We start from the raw sequence: 20306 nt of genomic DNA, 5'->3' as shown, positions 1-20306 counted from the left end.
CTGGCTCTTACAAAGATTCTTCTAATATGAGCAAGAAGAAAATTTCAGGACACCGCACTAATGGGTTCAGTCAAGAATTTCATCAGCCAAGTAGATGAGTATAATTACATTGAGGAATTCTCTCTCAAAGTCCAAGAATATGGATATATTGTTTTCCCAAGATGGTAAATTCAGAAGTGATACCATGATAGGGAACTAGGTGATACATAGATATACTGGCTCAGTGGGATACACTCCCCCCACAGTCTGGCCTTCAACTCTCTTGCTAAGAAGTTCGCCAACTAAAGGAGCCTGCCCAACATTGGATCCATTTTCTTGATGTAGATAGAAGTTGGCGCTGCTCTCCATTATGTGATTTTCTGCACAGAACACCATTAGCATTTCCAAATTCATTCTTTGAGGCACTTTAATATGATCCATTCTAATGTAATGCACTATTTAAATTACCCAGATGAAAAGAGAACTAAGGGATTCTCCATTATGCAAGCTGCTCAACTAACACCCCCAGCCTCCGCATGCACTCACAAGACTCCTTGATAAAGTAGAGCTCAAGATAAGAAGTGATGTACTTCCTTCTTCATTAACCCGGGGAAGCTACATTCTGGATGAGAAGCAAGAATTTTTCATCTTGTGAGTAAGTAGGAACTGACTAGCTTTTTTCAAGAAAATATAGAAAATATTTCATGTGTTATCTTGTGTCTAGAAAAATGTCTGGTACTCGTTATATGTCCTGTTGCTTTGTTTTTTGAAAGTTGCTATATGGGCGTAATTTTTTTTTATAAATTAATTTTTATTGGTGTTCAATTTACCAACATACAGAATAACACCCAGTGCTCATCCCGTCAAGTGTCCCCCTCCGTGCCCGTCACCCATTCACCCCCACCCCCCGCCCTCCTCCCCCTCCACCACCCCTAGTTCGTTTCCCAGAGTTAGAAGTCTTTATGTTCTGTGTCCCTTTCTGATATCTCCCACACATTTCTTCTCCCTTCCCTTATATTCCCCTTCACTATTATTCATATTCTATATGGGCGTAATTTTCCAGCTTCTGCTTGGGCAATGTGTGTATTATGTGGTGCAGCATAAACTGAAATACTTTGGCAACCTCGACAGAGATGATGAATTGTATATCAAGGAACTTAAAGTGATTTAAAACACAGGCATATGTCATTTCACTGTACTTTGCCTCATTGTACTTCACAGATACTGTTTTATTTGTCCCTACAAATTGAAGTTTTATATCAAGTAAATCTATTGGCACTATTTGTCTGACAGCTCACTTGGTGTCTCTGTGTCACGTTTTGGTTATTCTTGTGATATTTTAAACTTTTCATTATTATTATATTTCTTCGATGATTTGTGATCAGTGATATGACTCGCTGAAAGCTCAGATGATGGTTAGCATTTTTCAGCAATGTAGCGATTTTTCATTAAGGAATGGGCTTTTTATTTAGACATAATGCTATTGCATACTTAATAGATTACAGTATAATGTAAACATATTTTTATATGCAGTGGGAAAGCAAAAAACATTTGTTTGATTCACTATATTGAAGGAGTCTGGAAGTAACACTGCAATATCTCTGAGGTATGTCTTTTAAAAAGTTAGAAGAAACAGAATCTGAAGCAAACATAGCATATAACCAATTTGCTACTGAAAATGAAGAATACAAGACCTAAAAAGATGAATAGGTTTATCAAGGTTACATGGTGAATTGACAAGCTTTGTCACATGCCTCACACCTCACCTCCATGATAAACACGTCAGCACAGTTAAATGCAAGGCTCACTGTCAGAGGACTGTATATTTTATTCATGGCCGGAGTGACTTGCTGTGCAGGTCACTGTTTTTCCAGCTGCTGGGACCCACTGGTGAGGAGTAGGGTCATGAAACCAACCTGATGGGTAATAAACAGCATCTTAAAAGACATTAAAGGGACTATAATTATAAAATATCAAATGCAGCATATTGATTTGTGAAACTTGGTTGAGTTATCGCTCTCTGATGTAAAACATATTTCTTACAGTGGGTCACAGTCAAAAATATCTCCAAGTCAGCATTGCTAGATATGTAAACACACACACACACACACACACCAAAACAAAAACCAGACACAGAAAGACAAATACAGTATGATCTCACTTATATGTGGAGCTATAGTTCTCAAATTCACAGAAGCAGAGGGTAGAATGGTGGTTGCCAGGGTCAGGAGATGGGGGAAATGGGAAGTGATGACCAAAGGGTACAAAGCTTTGGTTATGCAAGATAAATAAGTCCTGGAGATGTGCTATACAGCATGGCACCCATATATACTTAAATTTTGCTGAGAAGATTGATCTTATTTTAAATGTTCTTATTGCACACACTCAACTAACCACAAAGGGGCAGGGGGAAGCTTTGGAAGGTGTTGAATATCTTTTTGGCCTTAATCATAGTAATCGTTTCATGAATGTGTACTTATGTCCAAACTCATCGAGTTGTACACATTAAAAATGTACAGCTTTTTACATGCCAATCATACCTCAGTAAAGTGATTTAAAAAACAACAACAACTAAAAGACCAAATCAGCATTGCCAGAGGTCTTGGCAGTTCTGAAAAACATATCACGTCTTTCATGTAAAATATTCACTTTAGTTTAAACCAGTTTCAAAAGAGGCCTCCAAAAAAGAATCATCCTCATCTAGACATAATTCTTTCTTTCTTTCTTTCTTTCTTTCTTTCTTTCTTTCTTTCTTTCTTTCTTTCTTTCTTTCTCTTACTTTTTTTCTTTTTCTTTCTTTTTAAAGATTTTATTTACTTATTCATGAGATGCAAAGAGAGAGACAGAGACAGAGAGAGAGAGAGAGGCAGAGACACAGGCAGAGGGAGAAGCAGGCTCCCCACAGGGAGTCAGACGTGGGACTCAATCCCGGGTCCCCAGGATCACACCCTTGGCTGAAGGCAGCGTTAAACCGCTAAGCCGCCAGGGCTGCCCTCTTTTTTTTTTTTTTTTTTTTAAGCAATCTCTACACGCAATGTGGGGCTTTAACTCACAACTCTGAGCCAGCCAGGTGCCCCCCCGGACACAATTTCTTTACAGTATATTCTGTAGCAGGTTTTTGGAAGGGAAGAGAACCATGAATCAAAACAGGAAAATGGATGTTGAAAGAAGGGAGAGCATCTAAGAAGTGACCAAGTATAAATCCTCGAAGACGCCCATAGAATTTGACTTGCAATTAGGCAATATTGTCCATCACAGAGATCAAAAGCTGGTGGCCTGCTGGTTCCACATTTGGGGAAAAAGTGGAATTGAATGTCTCCAGATAGAGCCCAGGGTTTTCAGTTCTCCACAGTCCTCCTTGCTTCTGCAAAATGGCCTCACTTATTCTTATTACATGTTTTGCACCTAGGACGTATTGGGGCTTAGGATCTTGGTGCAAGGGTTATAGGAAGGCTTGATTTTTCAAGCCTTAGCTTTGATTTTGCTAGCAACATCACCTGGAGCAAGTGATAGAATCTCTTTGAGTCTCAATTTTCATCATTTGAAAAGTGGGAAGATATTATTCAATCTACATTATAAGCTTTCAATGAAACAATAGTGTCAAAGCACTTAGTAAGGGACTTGGCCCACCACAGAAGTTCCATGAATGTTTTTAGGAAGTGGGAATAGAAGGCTAAGAGAATTATCTGTAGCAAAATTGATTTACGGGCTAGATGCCAATACATAATGTGTGACTAGCCTGTTTGGGCCATTGGAACAAAGAGGTTTTTCTGGGATGCGCCTTCTCAGGCCACTACTTTGTTCCTAGGGGACCCTCTTGGGACCCCATTCATCACCACTCGATAATGGATCAGTCCTTAACACATAAAGTCATGGTTATAACTGGAGTAAGGAAAAAGGCATGGGAGACCTCCATGACTACCACTGTCATCATCATCACTGTAACCACCATCTCCACCATCACCATCCCCGTCATCATCACCACTACTATCACCACCACCACAACCACGATTACCACCAGCACCACCAACACCACCACTATCACTGCCATAAGCACTACCATCATCAACATTATGATGTTATTATCACATCCACCATCACCACTATCACCGTCATCACCAAAACCACTCCTTCTGCTGTCACTATTACCATTTATACTATTTTCACCATTAATGCCTTTCACCAACATTGCCATCACTTCCTCCCCCACCATCACCTTCATGTCCGCCCTCACTGATATCATCATATCCTGTCCCCAGAACAGTCTTTATCTAGTACTTGTCATATGCCAGGCAGGTGCCACCTGCTGTGAAAGGTCATCCTCACTCCATCAGCGCGATACTAGGAAGTATATGCTCTTTCTTAGTGCCATTTAGCAGATGAGAAAACAGGCCCAATAAGAAATGACAAATACCATTTGCTTCAACATGGATAGAACTGGAGGGTATTATGCAAAGTAAGTCAATCAGAGAAGGACAAACATTATATGTTCTCATTCGTTCTAGGAATATAAAAATAGTGAAAGGGATTAAAGGGGAAAGGAGAGAAAATGAGTGGGGGAATATCAGAGAGCGAGACAGAACATGAGAGACCCCTAACCCTAGGAAACGAACAAGGGGTAGTGGAAGGGGAGGTGGGCAGGGGGATGGGGTGACTGGTGACGGGCACTGAGGGGGGCACTCGACGGGATTAGCACTGGGTGTTATGCTATATGTTGGCTAATCAAACTCCAATAAAAATAAATAAAATAAAATAAAATAAAATTACAATGAGATACCGAGAGAGAGAGAGAGAAAACAGGCCCAGAGACAAAGTCACTACCTCAGAGTGACTGAACTACTAGCTGCTGATTTGCAAGCCAAACTCAGGTTTTCCTGGGCACTGAGTTATGTCCTCATTTAACTGCCTATGGCCAACAGCTAACTGTGGGTAAAGTGTTGAGAAAATTGCCCCATAGGCAGACTCCTTTTTTTTTTTGGAGTTTTTTTTGGAGTTCAATTTGCCAACTTACAGCATAACACCCAGTGCTCATCCCATCAAGTGCCCCCCTCAGTACCCATAGGCAGACCCCTAAGGATTCCAAACTCAGAGATCAAAGCAGAACATACATATCAATTCACCCCTATGTTAACTGTAGCATTATTTATAATAGGCAAGATATGGAAGCAATCCAAGTGTCCATTCATAGATGAGTAAAGAAGATGTGTGTAGTGTGTGTGTGTGTGCTATATATGTGTGTGTGTATATATGCATACATATATGTGTATATATGTATATATACACGTGTATATATAGCACACACACAGGAATATTACTCAGCCATAAAAAGAGTAGGATCTTGCCATTGCCACAACATGGATGGACCTAGAGGCTCTTATGCTATGTGAAATTTAAGTCAGACAGAGAAAGACAAGTACTATATGATTTTACTCATATGTGGAATTTAAGGAACAAAACAAGGAGACAAAAAACTAGACTCTTAAATTCAGAGAACTGGTGGTTGCCAGAGGGGAGGTGGGTAGGGGGAAGGGTGAAATAAAGGGGGTTAAGGATATATTTATCTTGATGAGCACTGAGTAATTATTGAATTGTTGAATCACTATATTGTACATCTGAAACTAATATAACACTGTATGTTAACTACAGTAAAATTGTTTTGAATACATGTAAGTTAAACTAGAAAAAATACTTAGAAACAACAAAATAAGTAAGTAAAACAAAGCAGAAACAGGCTCAGATATAGAGAACTGGTGGTTGCCACAGGGGAGCCACTGGCCTGCAAGCAAAACAAGTGAACACGAGTAAGATTTACGAACTTCCAGTTATAAGTAAGTCACAGGGCTGTAAAGTGCAGCACAGGAAATACGGTCAATACTGTAATAAGTTTGCACAGGGGCTCAGTGGTTGGGTTTCTGCCTTTGGCTGGGGGTGTGATCTTGGAGTCCTGGCATCGGGTCCTGCATCAGGCTCCCCGCGTGGATCCTGCTTCTCCCTCTGCCTATGTCTCTGCCTCTCTCTCTCTCTGCGTCTCTCATAAATAAATAAATAAAATCTTAAAAAAAAGTACTGTAATAGGTTTGCACAGTGAGAGAGTGGTGGTAACCAAGCCTACTGAGATGACCGCATCATAATCTATAAAAATATTCAATCACTATTGTATACCTGAAACTAATAAAATGTATGTCAATTGTAATTCAATAAAAAAATTAGCCACCAAAAAAAAAAAAGAACATACATATCAAAGGACATGGAGAAAGGAAGGAGCTGCCAAGAAAATCCATTTTTCAGCCATTTTGTTTTTCCTCTTCTACGAAAACACTTCACTATTGCTATTACCTTATTGCTAAAGTAATTATAAAATGTAGAGCTAGTTAAATAAGAAGAAATTTAGAATCACTCACAATGCCATTCTTCTATTAACATTTATAGAATCTCCTTTAAATGTGAGATCACATACTTTGCTCTATTACCTACTTTTATCCTAATGCTAGATTACAATCACTTTCCATGCTATGTCCTCCTGCAGCATAATTTTTATTTATAATGTCTAATTATTTGCATTACACATCTTTAAATGTTGCCTTTCTTCCCACTTACATTTTATGAAACTATTTTCTTCAGATTCTTTAGCTCTATCTTCCCTATTGGTACCTTTGTCTTTGCTGAGTGGCTTAACAGATTTGCAGGGCATATGGTCTTTGCTAATGTGCACTGGAGGTTTTATCCTAAACCTTAATTGCTCATGGCATTACCTGAAGACAGTGCTTTTTTCAAATAATTTATTTCAAAATAATATTTTTGAGATATTTTTGAAATATTTTTGAAATAAATCATTTCAAAATAATATCCACAGGGCAAATATGAAAAACTTAAGGTCTCCTTTGAAAGGGTCTTTTTTAGTGATGTGCAGCAGTTCCATTGTCTTCTCCAAGAAGGGGCTTAGGTTTTGAATCTGAAATACCTTCACTTGCTTCAAAATTCAAATGACACCGAAAGGTGAAATGTGAAAAAGCTCCTTGCTCCTGCTTGCCAGTAGCTCAGTTTTCAAAGGCAATGGGTGTTAGGAGTTTCTTAGGTGGCTTCCAAGAATACTTTATGCAAACATAAAATCATAATATGTATATACGTGCATAGGCATTTATATGTTTGCGCTTAGATTGGTATAATCTTGTGTAGGTGTAAGTATACGCATGTTTAACTATATAGAGAATAGCTCACATTTGTGCAGTTTCCCTATTGTGTAAATATATTATAACTGTATATATGCATATTTCTAATTGTGTATAGTGTGCCAATGTCTTCCTTATTACCTCCCTTATCTTCCACAAATGCTAGCATGCATACTTCTGCCCCTTGATATCTATCTAGCTACTTAATGAACAATATGCCTTTAAGATAATCCCTCCTCCTTCTTTATTATGGGACATAATAAACATACACAAATGGAGCAGCAATGGCATCAGGAACCCCACAGACCTTTCACCTGGTTTTAACAATGATCAACAGCTGCCCAAACTTGAATCCCACTTGCTCCCCAAACCATTCCCTCACCCCGGTTATTTTGACATAAATTCTACATATCACATGATTTTGCCTGTAAAATTTTAATGTGTATCTCCAAAATATCAGGGCTTTTGTAAATAACCACTTTATCATACCTGTGGCTTCCTCTGGAGCAGCTGAGTTGACAGATAAGGAAACAGAGGTTGAATTATCATATTCATGAGAATGAACAACCATTCTTTAATGCTTTCACATTGCCAGGCTTCAAACATTTTTTTAAAATTACTTTTCGGGGCACCTGGTTCAGTGGTTGAGTGTCTGTCTGCCTTTGGCTCAGGTCATTATCCCAGGGTCCTGGGATCAAGTCCCACATCAGGCTCCTGACAGGGAGCCTGCTTCTCCCTCAGCCTATGTCTCTGCTTCCCTGTCTCTGTTTTTCATGAATAAATAAATAAAATCTTTTTAAAAATTAAAATTAAAAAATTGTGTTTGATTTGGGATCCAGTAAGACAGTTGGTTGATGTATTTCTAAGTCTTTTTAAATATAGATCTCCCCTATGTTTTTCACCCCTTAAATTTTGGGGGGAAGTTGAAGAAATTGGTGATGTGAATGGTGAAGAAATTCCTATGGAATTTCTTATAGTCTGAATCTTGCTGGTTGCAATAGACCAGGTGTGTAAATTCCAGCAGGATATTTCTTCCCCATTTGTTGAGTGGTAAGCTTATTTCCTATAACCTACTCTCCTTCAATCACCCTTTCCTTGACAAAATCTCCCAGAAGTGGAATTGTTGGGTCAAAAGATGGGCAGGAATTAAAGGATTTTGAGAAGCATCGGTCACTTGGCCTCTGAAATCTGTGACCATCTGAAATTGACTTTCATGGGACTTATTTATTCCAGACATCCTTGCCACCTCTTGCTTGAGAGCACTTCTCAGGTTGTTGTTGCTCCTGCTATCTCAGTGCTATGGGAAACAGATGCCTGCCCCTGCTCTCAGGTGAGTACAACAAAGGATTCTCCCTTCTTCTTCTCCTTCTTTTTATTTTATTTTTTTAAGATTTTATTTATTTATTTATGAAAGACACAGAGAGAGAGGCAGAGACACAGGCAGAGGGAGAAGCAGGCTCCATGCAGGGAGCCCAACGTGGGACTCGATCCCAAGTCTCCAGGGTCAGGCCCTGGGCTGAAGGCGGCCACCAGGGCTGCCCAGGATTCTCTTCTGCCATGACCGCAGCATCCTAGTTTGGGTTACTTCCCCAAATTTGGCACTTTGTGCAAAAATGACTGTGTGTGCCAGTCCTGTTAGAAACTCTCACACTGAGTCTCTTAGTTGCTCTCCCCAAGCAGAACTGAGATAAAGACTCAGATGTAAATAGTTTATTTGGGAAGAGCCCGTCTTGATCTTACCAACAGGAGATCATGACCTGAGCTGAAACCAAGAATCTAATGTTCAGCCATCTGAGTCACCCAGGCTCCCCTAGATGCCTCCAGATTTTAGGAAAAGATCCCATCACAACAACTTGCAATGAAAGGATGCAGGAAACCCATTTTTCAAGTGCCTGGTTATTTGCTGCCTATGTACCTTGAGGGACTGATATTAGGAAATGTGTGAGAGAGTTTTTCTGCATTTCTGAGTTCATCCTCAAATTTAATATAAAGCTTCATCTAAAAATGTCCTCAAAAAAATAAAAATAAAAAATAAAAAAAATAAAAAAAATAAAAATGTCCTCAAAAAGGACCATGCCCGAAACATGCTCATCCATTCCAGATATGCCATAGTCTTGGACTCCGAGGATTCTTGTGGTCTGTGCTATTCATATCTGCTCTTACTCCAGAAAAAAAGTACTGCTTATTAGGGATCAGGCCTGTGCTGTGCAGTACCATCGCTACCAGCCACATGTGGCTTCTGAGCACTTGAGACTAAGCTAGCCCGAGGGGAAATAAGCCACATGTCCAAAATACATACTTGGTTTTAAAGACTATCTTGTATACAGAAAGAATCATAAAATACTTAATGACTAATTTGTCATATATTGAATGTGGATTGAAATGATCACAGCTTGGCTCTTTTGGTTAAATATAGTAATGAAATGAATTTCATCTGTCTTTTAAAAATGTGGCTACTGGAAATTTTAAAAGGAGCTATATGGCTTGCGCTATAACTCCATCGGACAGTGTGGGGCTAGAAGTCTGGACAGGTCCAGATGGACTGTTGCATATGGAAAGAAGGTTGGCACTTGGCCTTTTGATACTAGACTCGGAGAAAACGCTTTCTGAGCTGGTGGCTTTTCAGTAATCGGGACACACAGCTTGTGATACTGTGATTTATAATAAGAAATACGTATTTGGGCTTTGTCCCCATTTTGGGAACAGGGCTCCTAAAATCCTTGGCGTTTCCCAGAGAGAAGAGTGATAAAGGTGTCTTCTGTTATGGTAACGGAATGATTTGGGAAACTCAACTGCAGGGTGGGGTTGGTGGCCTGGGGCATGTTATTAGAAGGTTGGCCTTTTCAGCCCCACGCCCTGATTTCCTGAGAGGGGCTGGAGCTGGTGGGTGAATTCCTCACCAAGGGCCTATGATCATTTCTTTTTTTTTTTTTTAGAATTATAAATTTATTTTTTATTGGTGTTCAACTTGCCAACATAGAATAACACCCAGTGCTCATCCTGTCAAGTGCCCCCCTCAGTGCCCGTCACCCAGTCACCCCTACCCCCCGCCCACCTCCCTTTCTACCACCCCTAGTTCGTTTCCCAGAGTTAGGAGTGGGAAATATCAGCAAGGGCCTATATGATCTGATAAACTGCCAAGGGCCAATGATCTGATAAAGCTGTGGCTGTGTGAAGCCACAAGTTTATCGAGTCCCTTGGACAAGATAAGGGCTGCTGAGGCTGGTAAAGCTGGAGGTCTGTGGAGAATGGCCACCCAGAGAGGGCATGGAAGCTCAGCACCCTTCTCCTGTACCTTGCCCCACACCTCTCCTCCATCTAGTGTTCTCAAGCGATTCTTTTTCCTCATAAACCAGCAATCTAGTAGCTGGAATGTTTCTCTGGAGTTCTCTGAGTTGCTCTAACAAATTCATACAACTGAAGGGGGTAGTGACAACCCAGCCTTTCCACGGCTTCTGAAGTGAGAGGCAGGCTTGTGGGAGCGAGCTTTCAGCCTATGGGATCTGATGCTGTCTCTGGATAGTTGGTGTTGAAACGGAGTTGTATTGTAAGACACCCAACTGGTGTCAGAGCACTGATTGTTGGTGTGGGGATCAGCCCACCCAGCCCTGGGTTCTCAACATTGAAATTGGGTGCAGACTCTCTTACAGCTGTGATCAGATGGCCCTAGTATGCTTTACGAATATATGATGCCCTCTGTGACTCTGGTGTTTGTAGACCAGCAGTGAAGTTAGCCCCCTACACCCGGGCAATGGGAAACAAAGCCCCTAACCCCCGTGGGCTTCAGCCAAGCTGAACTGCTCCCCACCCCCCCACTCTCTGTTCCAGGTCTCAGTGTCCTGCTGGCTCTGTCAGGATCCGATGCCAAGAATTCTGGAGGTGAGTTTACTCATTTCCAAATGCCAGGGAAAGGAAATTAGGGTTCATAACCTGCCTTGAGGGAAGATAAGGGGCCCCTTTTCAAGGGAGACAGTGTAAATCTCTGCTACCTTCTGCCTTTTCCTTGCAGCTCCCAAGGACTGTCCTCCCTTCTCCATCATCTTGCTTTACACCAGGCTCTGTGCTAAGCAAATTCCACACACATCTCTTTCAATCCTGACATTTCTGCAAAGAAGTTCTGGACAGTATCCTCACTTGACCAATAGCTCTCTAGGGAAGTAGCTGGCTCAAGGTCACACAGCTGATGGACAGTGGACTCTGCTCTTTCTTTCCCAGAGCTTGTGTCTAAGTCATGGCAGGAGATACTTCTATTTTTATTCCATGTCTTGGGTTGGGTCCCCTTCCAAAAGCACACCCTGTGAAAAGACCCTGAGGGCAAGTTATTCATCTGGGAGGTGATCCCAGGAAGTACCAGCTGGGAGCGGGAAATTACTCCGGAAGGTGAGGAGCCATAAGGGTCCATTGTCAAGCAGGTTACACTTGGGCAGGGGCCGGGGAGGGGGAGCTGTGTTGAGGGGGAGCCGGAATGTAGTCAGGAGTTGCATCCTAGCCTGATTCTCCTAGATGGGCAAGGAAGCTTTAATCTTCTTATTTATCTTTTTAAACTTTCGTAAAACATACATAACATAAAATTCAGTGGCATCAAGCACATTCACATTGTTGTGAAACCATCCCCACTATCCACCTCCAGAACATTTTTCCTCTTGCCAGATTGAAACTCTCCCCATGAAACAGCAGTTCCCTATTTCCCCTCCCACCAGCCCCAGGATCCACCATATACTTTCAGTTTTTAGGAATTTGACTCCTCTAGGGATCTCCCATAAGTGGCATCAAACAGTAGTTGTCCTTTTGTGACTGCTTTATTTATATATCTTAATCTTCAGAGGTCACCCATGTGGTAGCAGGTGTTGAAATTTTTTTCTTGAAGCTAAATTATATTCTGTTGTATGGATGGAGCAAATTGTGTTTATTCATCTGTCAGTGGACACTTGGGGTATTTCCACATTTTGGCTACTGTGTATAATGCTGCTACGAACATGAGCGTGCAAACATCTCGTCAAACCCCTGCTTTCATTTCTTTGGGCTACATACGTAAAAGTCAAATTGCTGAGTTGTATGGTACTTCTATTTTGAAAAATTTTAAGACTTACCATACTTTTTTCCACAATGCTGCACCATTTTACACACCTACCAGCAATGCACTAGGGCTAGAGTTCCTCTACATCTTGCCAACACTTATTTTTTTTCCCCTGATAATAAAAAAGCCTTTTTTGTTTGTTTAACACACTGACTCATGTCAGTCATTGATTGAGGGATCTGATAACCTGCCATGTGGTAAGCACAGAGGACTCTGGTGACCAGAGAAAGCTCTCAGATAAAGACCCACAAATGCTGACAGCTGGAAGCTCTACTGTTGAGCAGAAGTGGTGTTGGTGGCAGAGGCTGGGTGTGAGTGGGGCAGGCACTGCAAGCATCTGTGATCAGCAGTGGGAGGGGTGCACGGTGAAGGCCAACAGAACTATTCCCAAAAGGACATTTTTCTGACTACAGTATTTGGGACATTGTAAGTGCTCAAAGAATATTTCTTGAATGAATGAGTAAATTAATGAAAGGATCCTGTGTTCCCTACAGCTTTCTGTCCCATGTGCCCTGAAAACGCCAGCTGCTTCAACAACACCCACTGTGCTTGTAAAGATGGATTTCAGTCCGCGTCTGGGGGGAGGTACATCAAGCCCCACGAGAAATGTGAAGGTAGAGACTCAGTCCACAACATCCTGAAATCTGGAATGAGGTGGGGGCATGTGTGGGGTGCGAGTGAGGCAAAGATGCAGTCGTACTACAAGGTGGAACATGTAAGGGCTGTATGAGTGCCCCTAGAGAAGGCCCTATCCCTGGTGTCCCCCTTACTCCTTCTGAACCTGGTTTGATGTCTTTCTTTAGAGGAAGGTAGAGTTCCCAGGACCTTGAAGTTTCAAGCACCAGTTTTTATTTGTCTCTCTGAGAATCCCGCAAGGGTAGAGACCATGTCTGTTTTGTTCATTGCTCTAAGCAGAGGACAGAGAATAATGTCACAAAACAGAGGCCCAATAAAAATGTGTTGCCCAAGAGAACAAATGAATAACTTACCATCTTGGCACTCAGATATCTCCCATGATTGGGCCTCAACTCAGATCTCGACATTCAATGTCTTCCATGATCTGGCCTCAAGTATTCATTGTTCAAGAGGACAAATGAATAACTTACTATCTTGACAATCAATATCTTCCGTGATCTGACTCCAATTAGTATTCCCATTTCCTTTTTCACTACTCCCTTCTGCTCTAGCCAAGATCCTTTCTCGTTTCCACAAATTCTAAAGGTCTATTTGAATGCCAAAGAGAAAAACCACTCCTGAATATCTGATTGGTGGAGTTGTGTAAATTCAGAAGGCAAATCTGACCATTGTAAACTACTTAGGATTTATTTTATTTTATTGTGGCAAAATACAGGTAACGTAAAATTTACTGTGTTAATCACTTTTAGGTGTATCTTTCAGTGATATTAAATATATGCATATTGTTGTGCAGTCATCCCCACCATCCATCTCTAGAACCCTACATCCTCCCAAACTGAAACTGTCCCCACGAAGCACTGACTTCCCAACCCCTGCCCCACCCCTCGCTCACACCATCTAGTCTCTGTGGATGGAACTCATCTGGGGGCCTCCTGGGAGTAGAATCAGATGATATTGGATTATTTATTTATTTAAAAAATTTTTTTTCGGTTGTAGTAAAATATACACAACAAAATATCATCATTTCTATTTTTAAGAGTATAGTTCCTGGTATGAAGGACATTCACAATGTTCTGCAACCATCCCCACCATCCATTTCCAGGACTTTTTATAGTTTGCAAAACTGAAACTCTGTCTCTACTAAACATAACTCCCCATTCTCCCTTCTCTGGCCCCTGCCCCTGACTCCCACCATCTACTTTCTATCTCTGTTAATTTGGCTCCTCTAGGGACCTCCTATAAGTGGAATCATACAACATTGGATGTAGCTTTTTTTTTAAGATTTTATTTATTTATTCATGAGAAAGAAAGAGAGGCAGAGAGGCAGAGACACGGGCAGAAGGAGAAGCAGGCTCTATGCCGGGAGCCCGACATGGGACTTGATCCCAGGACTCCAGGATCATGCCCTGGGCCAAAGGCAGGCACCAAACTGCTGAGCCACCCAGGGATCCCTATTTTTAAAACTTTTTAAAAGAGCTTAGATAATTCCCTATTACCCCATCACCCAATTCACCTCAGGCTAACCAACAACATGGCTATATTACAATGATGAAAACTAAGGATTTAATATTGATATAAGGATGTTAAACAACAGCCTTCTTTCCCCCCAGTTTCACAGTTATTCTCCCAAAGCCTTTTTTTTTTCTGCTTCAAGAACCATTTAAGGGATGCCTGGATGGCTCAGCAGTTGAGCGTCTTCCTTCCGCTCAGGTCCTGATTTCCAAATCCGAGATCAAGTTCCACATTGGGCTCCTTGCGGGGAGCCCTCTATTCCCTCTGCCCATGTCTCTGCCTCTCTCTCTCTCTCTCTGTCTCTGTCTCTGTCTCTCATGAATAAATAAATAAAATCTTAAAAAAAAGAAGAAGAACCATTTCAGGATCCCATTTAGTTGCCACATTCCTGAATTGGCAATCTGTAATGGATCCTTAGTCTTTTCTTGTCTTCCATGACTTAGACATCTTTGACAGGAAACCAGAAATGCCCTTTTGCCCTTTGCTTTTTCACTTAATTATATATCCTAGAAATTACTACAAATCACATAGAGATCTTCTCCATTCTTTTGTGTAGCTGTGTGGATGAACCATAGTTTATTCAACCTTATTCTACATAGGGGCATTTTAGTTGAATACTTAGGCTCTTTCCAATATTTGTAGGAGATATGTCTTTAGAATAGAGTCCTGGAGGTGAGGTGACTTACTTAAGAGGTAAATCCATATGTAGCTTGAATAGCTATCCCAAATTTAATTCTAGAAAACTTGTACCAATTGGCATTCCCCAGCAATATATGAAAGTACGTGGTTCCCCATAGCCTTGCCAATAGAGCATGTTGTCAGAACACATTGCCAGGTGAGAAATGGTATATCAATAGATGTTTTATGATCCTCTCTTATTAAGAACAATTTTTTTAAAGTAATCTTTACACCCAACACGGGGCTTGAAGTCATGACCCTGGGATTAAGAGTTATATACTCCTCCCACTGAGTCAGCCAGGCATCCCTAATTATGAACAATTTTGAACATTTTATGTTACAGGATAATTTTATATCTTCTTTCTGAATTGTCTGTTCATGTCTTTTCCCTACTTTTAAAAAATTGAATGTTCATTTCTTTTTCTCCCAATTTTTTATTTCTTTATATGTTAGAGATTTTGGTCCCCTGTCAGTAGTATATATTGAAAATATTTTCTGTCTGTTTGTCAATTGTCTTTAGACTTTATTTGTTTATGTTTTTAGCCATGCAACTAATTAAAAAAATTTTATGTAGGCAAACTTATCAAGGTACTTAAATCATCATAAAAATGTTTTCCCCAGGATGCCTGGGTGGCTCAGTCAGTTGAGAGTCCAACTTTTGATTTCAGCCCAGCTAGTGAACTTGAAGGTCATGAGATTGAGCCCCACTTGGGTACTGTGCTGGGGCAGAGCCTGCTTTGGATTCACTCTCTATCTTTCCACTGGCCCCTCTCCCTCCTGTACTCTCTAAAAAATAAAAAATAAATGTTTTTCCCTACACTGAAATCAAAGAATTCACTTCTGTTTAATTCTAATACTTATATGGCTCCATTTTTACATTTAGATCTTTGATCCATGTAGACTTTATTTTTAAGAATTGTGTGAGATCTGGGTCTCATTTTATTTTATTAAAAACCTTATCCTGGGACCCTGGGTGGCTCAGCGGTTTAGTGCCTGCCTTTGGCCCAGGGTGCAATCCTGGAGTCCTGGGGTCAAGTCCCACATTGGGCTTCCTGCATGGAGCCTGCTTCTTCCTCTGCCTGTGTCTCTGTCTCTGTCTCTCTCTCTGTCTTTCATGAGTAAATAAATAAATAAAATCTTAAAAAAAAACCCCTCATTCTGAATCAGGATAAAGGGGAATCCTATTCTAGACAAGGGAGTGCAGTGGTATGATATGCATTTGTTACATTGTTTGAGACTATTTGGTTCTGCTGTAGAAGAAAGAAAAAATCCAATGGGATATATGAAATGCATAAGATGTGTTAGAATAGGTAAGTAGTTGGTGGGTAGAGCATGTGTGTGTTAAGCATAGAATGGAATGGAGAGACCAAGAGTAATAGTCATGAAGCAATAAATATACACAAGGCACATAGGGGCTAAATGCTTATGGCAAATTAAATAAATAAGTGTCTTTTAATGCCCAAGATACAAAATATAAACAAAATATACACAAGCACTTAATATTTATTAAGTCTTCATTCAGTCACTCACTGGTGATAACCACTTTGGCTCATATACCCTCTACTCAGAACACACACCCATAGCCTGATATAACCCATAGATTAATGGGCAAGTTGCAACTATTGGTTACATGTACTTGTCCTGAGTCCTTCCAACAGAGGGAATAAATGTAAGTCATTGGCTCAGGGCAACTTCTATCTGTGGGTCCCTTTGTTTGAACCTCATCTCTGGTCCATCAGTAGATGGGGCAGATAGATGCAGGACACGGGAAAATAGTACATGCCAGGATTTAGATGGTGGGAGCCTTTTGCTTCATTTGTACCATTTCCTAAGGGTATATGCATTTGCCCTATCTCTTTCCTTGCTTTTCACAGTGTGTTTTAAATTGATTTAACAAACTGTGTGATCCAAGTATAGAAAGAACCATTTGTCCTTCTTTAGTGGTTTGACATACCTCCATCATCATGACTCTAAAGCTCCATATGTACGTGGGTCTATTTCTGGACTTTTGGTCTATTTCATTAGCCTATTTATCAATTCATATATCAGCACTCATTTTATTTTGTTTTATTTTTAATTTTTTAAATTGGAGTTCAATTTGCCAATATATAGCATAACACCCAGTGCTCATCCCACCGAGTGCTCCCCTCAGTGCCCATCACCCAGTCACCCCAACCCCCCACCCACTTCCTATTCCACTACCCCTTGTTCATTTCCCAGAGTTAGGTGTCTCTCATGTTTTGTCACACTCACTGATATTTTCACTCCTTTCCCTTTATTCCCTTTCACTAATTTTGTATTCCCCAAATGAATGAGACCATATAATGTTTGTCCTTTTCTGATTGACTTACTTCACTCAGCATAATACCTTCCAGGTCCATCCACATTGAAGCAAATGGTGGGTATTTGTCGTTTCTAATGGCTGAGGAATATTCCATTGTATACATGGACCACATCTTCTTTTTTTTTTAATAAATTAATTTTTATTGGTGTTCAATTTACCAACATACAGAATAACACCCAGTGCTCATCCTGTCAAGTGTCCCCCTCAGTGCCCGTCACCCATTCACCCCCACCCCCCGCCCTCCTCCCCTTCCACCACCCCTAGTTCGTTTCCCAGAGTTAGGAGTCTTTATGTTCTATCTCCCTTTCTGATATTTCCCACACATTTCTTCTCCCTTCCCTTATATTCCCTTTCACTATTATTCATATTCCCTAAATGAATGAGAACATACACTGTCTTTCTCCGATTGACTTAATTCACTCAGCATAATACCCTCCAGTTCCATCCATGTCGAAGCAAATGGTGGGTATTTGTCATTTCTAATGGCTGAGTAATATTCCATTGTATACATAAACCACATCTTCTTTGTCCATTCACCTTTCGATGGACACCGAGGCTCCTTCCACAGTTTGGCTATTGTGGACATTGCTGCTATAAACATTGGGGTGCAGGTGTCCAGGCATTTCATTGCATCTGTATCTTTGGGGTAAATCCCCAGCAGCAGCACTCATTTTATTGAGGCTTTAAAGTATGTTTCAGTGTCCAGTAAAATGAGTCCCCACTGGAGAGTTTTTCTGGCTATTCTTGCATGATTGTATCCATTGTTTTACTCCTTAAAGTCTGGCTAGATGTTTTTCACTAGGATTGTATTCATTTATAAATTAACTGGTGGAGAACTATCACTTTTATAATAGTGAGTCATCTTATCCAAGAACAAATGCTTATGAATGATGGTGGGTACTTGAGAGTCCCTGTGCAAAGTAAGTTGGGATAGTTTGCTGAGAATGAAAAATAATGTTTTCTCTTGATTTGCAGATATTGATGAGTGTAAGACTGGGCTGTCAAAGTGCAAGAACAAAGCATACTGCAGAAATAAAATTGGAAGTTATTACTGCAGCTGTATCTCTAATTCTATCTTCAACTGGGTGGCTAGCTTCATTAAAGTAGATCGTGAAGCATGTTATGGTAAGGATTTCCAAATACTCTTTCCACCATGGCAAAGGAAGTGTGGGAAGACTTTGAGGGCTCCATCAATTTCAGGCCAGGGTAAGAGAGCAGAGATATGTACTGGCTCTTGTTCTGCATCCCACTGTTGTCCCTGGTAATCTTCTCCCAGAAAGTACCACACAAGCCCCCAGCACCAATCACCATCTTCATGTGGCTGCCTTGCAAAAGTATATCTCCTGTCTGGGTCTCTTTCCTGGGCTTCCAAAATGACATCTCAGATTTTCTGCTGGACTTCCCTACTTGTTTCTCCCTCTCTCACTTTAAATTCAATTTCTATATCTTTTTATCTATCTATATACTGAAGCCTATGAGTTCACACTGATACCTCAAATTCCCATCCAACACCAGGGCTCATTCTAGCCTTCCTTCTGTTCTTATTTGTAGCTGCTTCTGTGTTATTGAGAACATGGATCTCACTAACCACAGCATGTTTACTAGTTGCTCATTCCTAGTATAATTCTGTGTTTTGAGTTCAATAGATTGGACTTAACTCGTGGCTCTATTACTTATCTACCCACTTTTTGGGTAATGACCTAACTTCTATATGCCTCACCTGTAAGTGGGAATAATAATAGCATCTACTGTCTGAGCTATGTTTTGCTGCATAACAAATTACCCAAATGGTAGTGGCTTAAAACAACACATATTGTCTCACGTATTGGCCAGGAATCTAGGTGTAACTTCCCTGCATCCTTCTCTCCAGGGTTTCTCACAGCTATAGTCAAAGCGTTGGGCAAAGATGAAGGCTCACATGAAGGCTCATCTAGGGGTGGATCTGCTTCCAAGCTCATTCATGTGGTCACTGGCAGGAGTCAGTTTTTCAAAGCTACTGGACTGAAGCCTTCAGTTTCTGTAGTTGGTGAGAGGCTGCCCTCAGATCTTAGATATGTCAGCCTCTCCAGCTTGCTTTGTTTTAGTGAGCACATGAGAATAACCAGAAAGAGTGTGAACAAAACAGAAGTTGTAGTCTTCTATAACCCAGTCTCAGCAGTGACATCTTATCACTTTTGCTGTGTTCTGTTCATTAGCAGTGAGCCACTGGGTCTGGTCGGGGGGAGGAGGGTTCCAAATGGCAGAGATCACTGAGAGTCACTTCAGAAAACTACTTATTTCATATACTGGGGGGAATTGAATCTCCCTAAATTCATGTCCATCGGAACCTGGGAATATGATCTTATTTGGAAAGAAAGTCTTTGCAGAACTAGTAATAAAGAGGAGGTCATGCCAGATGAGGGTTGGCCTCAATCCAATATGACTGGTGTCCTTATAAGAAGAGGGAAGTTGGGTGTAGAGATACACACACATACAGAGTGATACGCAAAGACAGACACAGAGGCTGTCGCAAGCTGAGGAACACCAAAGATTGGTTGCAACCATCAGAAGCTAGGAGAAGCAAAGAAGGATCTTCCTTAGAGACTTCAGAGGGAGTGTGGCCCTGCCAATAACCTTGATTTTTTACTTTAACCTCCAGAACTAAGAGAAAATAAATATCTATTGTTTTAAATCCACCCAGGTTGTAGTACTTTGTTATAGCGGCCATAGGAAACTAATACACCTCACCTACCTGTTTTGATTAAGGTGTGTAAAATATTCATGCAATGCTAGGCACCTAGGAAGGCTCAATAAATATTAGCTCTTAAGCTACCTAACCCGATTCTAGAAACTTCTGTGTTTCTTTACATGAGATAGTGTGTACTAAGGCACTTTATATGCCATGTTGTGTTGACAACTGCAGACATTATTA

General features: G+C 40.8%; 1 protein-coding gene across 1 annotated transcript in view; it reads left to right on the top strand.

Annotated features, from left to right (window-relative positions):
* Positions 1 to 563: 563 nt before the first annotated feature.
* LOC129522498 (putative adhesion G protein-coupled receptor E4P) overlaps positions 564 to 20306 on the top strand; it is a 44263-nt gene continuing 24520 nt past the window's right edge. The window contains exons 1-5 of the mRNA XM_055344812.1: positions 564 to 630; positions 8382 to 8478; positions 10977 to 11027; positions 12720 to 12839; positions 18371 to 18520. Of these exons, the coding sequence (XP_055200787.1) occupies positions 8448 to 8478; positions 10977 to 11027; positions 12720 to 12839; positions 18371 to 18520 (352 nt within the window). The 5' untranslated portion in view covers positions 564 to 630; positions 8382 to 8447. The remainder of the gene's footprint in view (positions 631 to 8381; positions 8479 to 10976; positions 11028 to 12719; positions 12840 to 18370; positions 18521 to 20306) is intronic.

This window comes from Nyctereutes procyonoides, unplaced genomic scaffold, assembly GCF_905146905.1.
Source record: "Nyctereutes procyonoides isolate TBG_1078 unplaced genomic scaffold, NYPRO_anot_genome, whole genome shotgun sequence".
In the NCBI taxonomy this organism is placed as follows: domain Eukaryota; kingdom Metazoa; phylum Chordata; class Mammalia; order Carnivora; family Canidae; genus Nyctereutes; species Nyctereutes procyonoides.
The sequence above is the reverse complement of the archived record's forward strand: the minus strand, read 5'-3'. Positions and strand labels throughout refer to the sequence as shown.